Source organism: Eucyclogobius newberryi, unplaced genomic scaffold (genome assembly GCF_026437365.1).
Source record: "Eucyclogobius newberryi isolate DKJ021-1_F unplaced genomic scaffold, fEucNew1.0.hap1 SCAF_8, whole genome shotgun sequence".
Classification (NCBI taxonomy): domain Eukaryota; kingdom Metazoa; phylum Chordata; class Actinopteri; order Gobiiformes; family Gobiidae; genus Eucyclogobius; species Eucyclogobius newberryi.
In genome coordinates this window covers 21,695,702-21,703,939 of record NW_027316500.1, presented here as the reverse complement: position 1 = coordinate 21,703,939, position 8,238 = coordinate 21,695,702, and the positions used below count along the sequence as shown (strand labels likewise).

General features: G+C 38.6%; 2 protein-coding genes across 2 annotated transcripts; one reads left to right on the top strand and one right to left on the bottom strand.

Annotated features, from left to right (window-relative positions):
- Nucleotides 1–2,517, top strand: agt (angiotensinogen). Its single transcript, XM_072436656.1, has 6 exons — nucleotides 1–444; nucleotides 730–1,093; nucleotides 1,468–1,592; nucleotides 1,666–1,814; nucleotides 1,898–2,054; nucleotides 2,122–2,517. The coding sequence occupies exons 1-6, from the start codon at nucleotides 40–42 to the stop codon at nucleotides 2,296–2,298; spliced, it is 1,377 nt and encodes a 458-aa protein (XP_072292757.1). The 5' UTR covers nucleotides 1–39; the 3' UTR covers nucleotides 2,299–2,517.
- A 567-nt stretch (nucleotides 2,518–3,084) lies between these two features.
- Nucleotides 3,085–8,180, bottom strand: cog2 (component of oligomeric golgi complex 2). The gene is made up of 18 exons (XM_072436932.1): nucleotides 8,009–8,180; nucleotides 7,461–7,622; nucleotides 6,906–6,971; nucleotides 6,752–6,832; nucleotides 6,561–6,664; nucleotides 6,184–6,292; nucleotides 5,875–6,054; nucleotides 5,677–5,801; nucleotides 5,479–5,605; nucleotides 5,257–5,396; nucleotides 4,879–4,940; nucleotides 4,652–4,803; nucleotides 4,381–4,566; nucleotides 4,216–4,288; nucleotides 3,895–4,037; nucleotides 3,640–3,779; nucleotides 3,383–3,566; nucleotides 3,085–3,285 (listed from the first exon to the last, which is right to left on the bottom strand). The coding sequence occupies exons 1-18, from the start codon at nucleotides 8,063–8,065 to the stop codon at nucleotides 3,190–3,192; spliced, it is 2,187 nt and encodes a 728-aa protein (XP_072293033.1). The 5' UTR covers nucleotides 8,066–8,180; the 3' UTR covers nucleotides 3,085–3,189.
- Nucleotides 8,181–8,238: the final 58 nt, after the last annotated feature.

Sequence of the window (8,238 nt, the reverse complement as noted above, 5' to 3'; positions counted from 1 at the left end):
ATATATTTGTTCTCTTCACAGAACCACACAAGCTGTAAAATGAAGAGATTCCTTGTCTTCCTCCTCTGCTGTTGTATATTTACTGGGAGCAAAGCAAACCGAGTCTATGTTCACCCTTTTAACTTGTTTGCTGCTGAAAATGTCAGCTGTGAGACTTTGCAGACCCAAACCAAGCCCCTGGAGACGTTCGCAGTTGCGCCCCTTGATATGAACGTCCTGACCCCAGACACAAGGGATATGTCCCAAGTGGACACTCAGAGACAGAACATCACCGAGAGGACGGCAGTGTTAGCAGAGCTCTTGAACTCACTGGGCCTGAGGATGTACCAGGCACTTAGTGGGAAACAGCAGAGCAGCAACACGCTCTTGTCTCCAGTTAACACATATGGATCCCTTTTCACATTCTATCTAGGAGCGTCCAAGAAAACAGCCAGCTCTTACCAGGTCTTTATACTTGATTTGGTACTATTACTGAAATCAATCACTGCAGATCATAATGATGTATTTTCTGTCTTAAATTTACAAAACCGTATAATTGCTTCAATATAGTTTTGAAAAACAAATACCTTCACCAAAATAGTTGTCATAGTGCAGAACTTAAAGTAGGTGTGTTAACAGTATATTTATGTATCCTAAGTTTAAAAGTAATAATAATATTACTACTTTAGACTGGTACTCTGGCAGCTTCTACTCTTTGTAGCAAACATGTTTTGTGCTTTTGTCTCCCAGCTCCTCCTGGGGCTGAGCAGTGGCACTGACCGTGAGGACTGTGTGTCTCTGGTGGATGGACATAAAGTGTTGAGGACCTTGCAGAGTATCAACTCTCTGGTGGACGATGGGCCTAAGGACGAGATCACCACTCTGGTGTGGGCGTTCACTCCAGCGCACACGCAGCTGTCAGGGGACTTTGTTCACGGCACACAGGACTTCTCAGACTCCTCCTTCATCCGCAGTCTGGACTTCAACACAGAAGAGGCAGAGCAGCAGGTCAACAGCTTTGTAGGGAAGACATCAGGAGGCAAAGTGAAAAGCATCTTCACTGAATTAAACACCACCAGCAACCTGCTGTTTCTCAGCTCCTTCAATTTTCAAGGCAAGTTAAGAGATTTATAATTTAGACAAAAAACTATGAATAAACAAAGGCATAAATAGTCTAAATTCATCAAAGGTCACATATGGGTCACATATGAAACACGTTTGAGGGTTATTGTCTGGTTCAGGAATAGTGAATCATTTAAAAATGCCACCACACCCTTAATCAGGCTTGGAACCTTAACTTTGAGTCTGTCTCCAAACAAAGTGTTTGTTATTGAGGTTATAGGCTTATTAGATTTTAAATGTCCAGTATAAAGCATTTCTCATAGTAAAGCCAATTCAGCCGAAAGCTTTAGGGTTAATAAAAATTGGGCCACATTTGCCTGCCAAGACAGCAAATCCTTTAAATACATGTTTTCCAATCCTTTCCAGGTAACTGGAAAACAGTCTTCCAGCCTGAAAAAACCTCACAGCAAGAATTTTATGTGGATGAGACGACCACTGTCATGGCTCCTCTGATGACTCACACGGGTCCTTACCATTATCTAAATGATAAGGTAATGTTCAACAACAAAAGAGGAAGAAAACTATTTTAACTCACATTGAATCCATTCTCCTTCCACCATTTAGGTTCGGCGTTGCACAGTGGTAAAGCTGTCTCTGAGCAAGAGATCCTACATGTTACTGGTCCTGCCCCATGAAGGGACCGGTCTGAGAGAAATTGAGTCCAAACTGCGCACAGATGATATATCTTCCTGGAATGAGAACCTACAGGAGGGGTGAGATTTGTTAAAAACAAATTTAATAGTTTGTATTTGATACAGTCAAAATGCTTAACTTGTTATTTTGCCTTCTCATCCAGTCTGCTAGAGCTGTCAATACCAAAGTTTTCCATGTCTGCTGTGAATAATCTGCGTGACCTTCTGATCAACATGGATCCAGAGATTGAGGCCAAACTTTTGGGTGCTCAGGCCGAGTTCAGCCAACTCAGCAACACCAAACCCTTCACTGTAGATAAGGTAAGCAGAATTGCCATGCACATGTATAAAAATCTTGATTTGTGGAAGTAATTCACCCATCTGTCAGGCCCTCAACAAGGTGATGTTTGTAATGTCAGACGAGGGCAATGAAGCTCAAGCCAAGACCCAGGAAGGTGGCATACCTCTGAAACTTACCATCAACCGTCCTTTCTTCTTCTCGATTGTAGAGGGAGACTCTGGTGCAATACTGATGGTGGGAAAGGTCACAAATCCCACCCTCTAAATGAACTATACATGTTAAATAGGACTTGCAGGAGTATTTTTTTACAATGTCCTTCCTGTCTTCCTTAGTATTTATAAATACTACTAAATGTAAGTGGTTTGTATTTTATGTATGACAGCGATGTTCTGATACTGTGACTATGGTTTTGTACTAGTGCTTACTGCATACATGTCTGCTCTCGATGATGTGTGATTTCTAAAATAAACTTTCTAAAAGAAACTGGAATCGGCAGCAATATTTGATCATGTACATTCAACACAGCTTCAGCACTACACATCACAATAATTATTCTAAACTATTCAAAACTGGTCATTAAAATTGCATAAAGGTTACTATTGAAAAGCAAAACGTAGAATAAACGAAAATGTCTTTAAATTCTGAGTGACGAATATTCCAATAAACAAAATTTATTGACACATATATCATTTCAACACACATTCTTTTACAATATGTCTTCTTTGTTTCAAATAAATCCTTCACCCTGGCATAGAAAACAGAGCTGACAATCTTAGATTAGATTTAGATCTACACAATAATCTCCAAAGCACCAGACTTGCTATTTTTAATCAAATGGAATAATCATAATTTTGTTGTTGTTGAATTACCCCAAATAAAAAATAAGTACAGTAAAAATGAGCAAATCTGATAACAACTAGGATCAGACACTAAAGACTGATTTTTGCCCGGACAAAATCAGACAATAAATACTGGATAAATTATGTAAAAACAAAAACAAAAAACTTTTTGTTAACTCTGTAAGAAGAACTGAAGAATTAACAAGAAAAGAAGATGTCTGTTCGGATTGATGATTTTAAAACATGAAACAAATACCAAAGGTCAAATTGTCAGTATTAATGATGCAGCAAGTCCAGAAAAACTGACCACTGACTACTAGCTGTGCTCAGCGAGCTCTTTGGCTTCTTTAACCAGCTCATGGAGAGCAGAGAACATTGTGATGTCACTTGGCTGCAGACCCATCTTTTCGATCTGGAAAACCGACAGAGCATAATATAGAAGATACAGTAATACAAAAAGAATGAATGTGTTTTAAATGTTTGTATGGTTCATATTGTGTGCTATCTACCTGTTCCCCGAGGTATTCGACATCCAGGGCCAGCTGAAGACGGATCTTGCTGTCATCCGTGGGTCCGCCATTGACTCCTGTTGTAGCAGCTGCACTCGGTCCTTTCCTAGCTTGCTTTAGGCGTTTAAGGCTGTCCTCCATCTTTTTTACTGAGCTCAGCACCTCTGAGATGGTTTCATAGTACCTGAAAAATAAAGACAATTATCAGTAAACATAAGCTTCTAACTTAGTATTCCAGAGATCACTTCTTATCTTACCTCTGTGTGCAGTCACACAGTATAACTCTTAACCACTGGTGAGCTGTGGAGGGACTAATCAATCCTGTTGAGTCAGTGAGCACCTGGTGTAAAGGACGCAGAGCATTGTCCATGTATGCAGAGGCTCGAAAAGGCAGGTCCTGCATAGACAAGAACATTTCTTACAACAAATCTGAAGAGCGTGACTGATCTTTTCTTATCTACAACACAGTAGTCAACAATGTGCCCGTCTAAGTGAGTTATATAAAATCCAACCTTGTTTGTTCTGCGATAGAGTCGAGGAACCTCTGAGGCACTTTTCAAAAAGCGGCAGCATCGTTCTGTGAGGTGTTGTGTCATACGAGTGTTGAGACTGGGAATGCTACTGGAGAGACAAGCCTTAGAATCCTCAAGAGCATCTGAAACATTACATAGACTGATGTCAAAAGCTTCAACAAGCCAGTGATCTTTCAAAACTACTGTCATGGGTTCCATTTGCATGTAACATATTGGTTAGTATAATAACAAAACAAATAACAAACACTACAGTTATATACTGTACTATTATCATTATGGATATGTGGTAAAATTGCTTACCTTCCACTATTGAGACATTTGTAAAATTGAGCGCATCCAATCTTTGTCTGACCATCTCTGACATTTGTGGTATCTAGAAAAATAAATGAAATGTTGTAGGTTTTGTTTCATTAATCGACAAACTCCAAGTAGTTATTCAAATAAACACAAATCATTTATACATACCTGCTCCTGCAGCTTTTGAACATCGGCTGCAATGTAGACCAGCTGCTTAGTGGACAAGGATGTAGGACCGCCACTCTCACTGCCCCCATCCTCCAGAGAGGTCCGACTGGAGGTAGAGGAGGCAGAGCTTGGCAAAGGCCTGGCTGGCTCTTTGGGAACTTCTGGGGCTGAAGGTTTAGTTAGAACCTGGAGAAACAGATCACAGTGATTTGTTTTATATACTGCAAAGTATAGAGCATACATGTATAAAGTATAATTATATATATCTAACCTCTTCAAGGAACTTTGCATATCTTGAATAAAGCTGCAGCATGAGCTTCCAGAAGCGATGAGTCAGAGGTGACAGATAGATCTTGTCAGACCAACACCTCACTAGACAGGACCACAAGACCTCCGACACCTTTAGGTGGAAAGCACTACCAACTAGATATAACACAAGTTATTTTCAGAAACTGTTCACATTTGTACACAGCTTTTGAGATAAAGTGTTTGTTATACCTGGCGCAGCCTCCAAACCATCACTAATGGAGTTTTCAAGACTTCCTGCTATTTCCTTGTATCTGGGATACAATGAAGCACAGGAAATCCTTATTTGTTATCACACAAAGCAGGGTAATTTCCATTAGCAATTTATCTGAACCTTACTCCTGCGTTTACGTGCAGCAAACAACCTGCTCTTTGTGTATTTAGTGGGTGGACAGAGATTTTCTCTTCTCTACAGTTTTACAAAAATCAATAAGTGAGTAGCAAGGTCCAGTTTCAAGATACTGACGTGTTTGATGTTCAATTCAAGTCATTCTTTACTAACAACACACAGCGGTTCAGAAATTGCTGGAATTAGTCCGTAACTAAAGTGCACATGAAAATGTCGTGTACCGTAGCTGAAAGTAGACAGGAAGGTTCCACTTGTTTTGGAAGCTAATGTAAGCAGGATGGACTCTCAGCCTCTTCACACTGGCCTGTGAGCTGCACTGTCGTTCAAATTTCCGTACAAACTCCATACTTGTACTATATCGCTAAAAAATACAAAGATGAATAAATTAAGTAAACATGTATTTATTCTACTTAAAACAGTTATCAGATTTGAATCAGTTTTACCTCATAAAACATGTTAGGATTTCCAGGATTGAAAAGATAAGACAACCGCTCTTCTATTCCTTTGACAGTCTCAGGCCACACAGAATTTACAAGGAAGTCATAGCCAGGCACTGTGTCAGCATTGTCACTGGAAAACAACACTTTATTATACTAGGCATGAACCGTAGTAGTGAGCAATCTTTAAACAATATATAATACCTAGAGATGGCGCCTCCAGTCACCTCTCGAAGCAATCTGCAGTGATGAGGCACAAAGTCCAACAGTCTAGAATACATCACTTGAAGACCATTGGGGCTGGACTTCACCACTTCTTCCAATATGACCTAAAAGTACATCAGAATAGAAGTTTATTTTTAAAGAGAACTTGCATTTGATGTATAGTAGCAGTCTGTTTACCTGATCCATGTAGGGTTTGACCAGGACCTGACCCACCAGTGTCTCTGCATCTCTGGTCTTATCAATAGTTGCATAGGTCCTTAGGCAGTGACGCACCATGTCCACATTAGACGTCTGCAGCCCCTCAATCAGCAGCCCCTCCAGAGATTGTTGGAGCATTGAAGTGATACCTGCAATACGCTACATACCAAACATTGTACTTAAAAAGGGTTCAATTGTAGCTATTCATCATTTTAGAAATACAACATAAAAAAGCTACTGTTAAGTGCAGATGGTTGAGAACATTTTTAGTCATGAAATTCCACTTACAGGTCTGACTTTATCCAGGAGGGGCATGCCTTTGCTCTGTACAGCGTGAAACTGCAACTGGTTGAACTCTGTGGCTATTCTCTCCAGGATCTGACCTGCTAACAAAGGACTACAGACAGAAGTTATATTTATTTATAGTCATTCACACGATAATAATACTAGTACATAAAATGTGTATGCAAATAGAGCGCGTTGCAAATATGGCATGCTTATATGATTAAGTTAGCTCCAAATGTGTGGACTAGTTTGCTTTATGAGTACTACATGTCTTTTTCACTTTTACATTAAACAACCAATAATTCTAATAGTACATATTACTATTCAGTCCTAAGGCGCACTTCTGAATACATTCAAATATCCATTAGCCATAAGCCTACCTGCTGGGCTCCAAGGAATTTGACACTTTGGAATTTTGTGAATTTAGGATCTTCTCAATCTTCTCTACAGATCTCACCACCTGAATAAGTCTTAAAACACACACCTAAAAGAATAAAACATTTATTCATAACGGCTGATTGAATATAGTGCCAAACTTAAGTATTTCTATTCGTGATCGTTCATCAACAACCTTTTTGTTTTGTAGATCTTCTTGTTTGGATAGCTGGTTGTCTATAGCTTGAATTACTTCACTCACACAAGACCTCAAACTCTGCAAAAACAATGCATAACATAATAAAGTGAATATGTGCATTATAATTGAAGACCTCAACATTAACACTCACCATCACCTCTTCACGCAACTGTCCTAAAGGAACTGACAGTTGGTTGAGGGCCTTGTCCATCCCAACCTGTTAAAGAGATGAAAAACAAGTCAAGAATCTATTATTATCAGCTCAGGATTTTAACATGTATAGCAAGATGTAACAGCAGGTCTGTCACGATAGCACTTTGTGAAATATTGCTATAGAAAAAGATCATGCTAAATGAGAATACTGAAAACAACCTTAGCTACCGACATAATAACTCTAAAGCAAGATACATCCCAGTAAAAAACTGTTTCTACATGTACAATAAATACATTAGCAGCAAAAAAATGCAAAGCCAAATGAAATACTACTACTAATATATATAATGTGTCATAGAAGGTACTTATTTTACCCTTTACAGCTCAAATGATAACAAGAAAATATAAACACGATAAATACTGAGCCCCAAAAAATATTGTTCCGAGCTGTTATTTATTCAAAAGTAATTATTGTGACTATAACCTATGTAACAGAACATTTTTATGAATGTAATCCGATCAGCTATGCTTAGGCTACAGAATGACAACTGACCAGATTGGTGGACAGGTTGACAAAGTCTGCATAGTCTTTGTTTATGAGCTCCACCATTGCAGTTTTAAGTAGCTTGTAGTAAAGCTCCAGGTCCTCTCGCATCTCCTCCAGCTGGACCTGCTTCCTGCACTCTGACACAAACTGGTCAACGTCAAAATCATCCTGCAAAACACAATGACAGACCCAATATAAATGATGCACACGAGGAAGTACACATTATATATAAAGTGATAAAGTAATAACTTAATTGCATGTAGTTGCAACAACCAAACTGACTGAATAAAGTTATTTATTGTAGCTAGTCTACGTTCGTCTAGTCTACATTATTATATATATATATATATATATATATATATATATATATATATATATATATATATTATATATATATATATCATTTGTATTACACTCTGTATTAATAATTGTTCTGATTTTCATCGATAAAGTATTTCACGGAGTTGAAGGTCTAAACGTCAAGTGACATTTAAAGCTAGCTGCACGGTAGTATTCAAATATATAGTTATGTTTTAAGATCTAAAATGTCATACCTTCATAAAAACGTCTTTATCGAAGCATAAAGAGTCTGGTGCTTTAGGAAGATTCATTTTAATTTCCACAAAAAGGAAAATATACAACAAAAAAGCGGTTTGCAGTTTGCGGCTTCTGCTCTTCTGCTAAATCTTTTACTTCCGCAAACATGGCAAGATCAGCCACGAACAAGAAACAAGACGCACTGTAGCAAACAGCGTCCTCTGCTGTACATCCAACAGTAGTGCTT

Coding starts and splice junctions, on each gene's coding strand:
- agt (XM_072436656.1), top strand. CDS start 40: ATGAAGAGATTCCTTGTCTTCCTCCTCTGCTGTTGTATATTTACTGGG. Junction 1,094..1,467: donor CAGCTCCTTCAATTTTCAAG/GCAAGTTAAGAG, acceptor AATCCTTTCCAG/GTAACTGGAAAACAGTCTTC. Junction 2,055..2,121: donor AACCCTTCACTGTAGATAAG/GTAAGCAGAATT, acceptor CCCATCTGTCAG/GCCCTCAACAAGGTGATGTT.
- cog2 (XM_072436932.1), bottom strand. CDS start 8,065: ATGAATCTTCCTAAAGCACCAGACTCTTTATGCTTCGATAAAGACGTT. Junction 6,665..6,751: donor AAGATCTACAAAACAAAAAG/GTTGTTGATGAA, acceptor TTATTCTTTTAG/GTGTGTGTTTTAAGACTTAT. Junction 5,802..5,874: donor TCAAACCCTACATGGATCAG/GTAAACAGACTG, acceptor ATGTACTTTTAG/GTCATATTGGAAGAAGTGGT.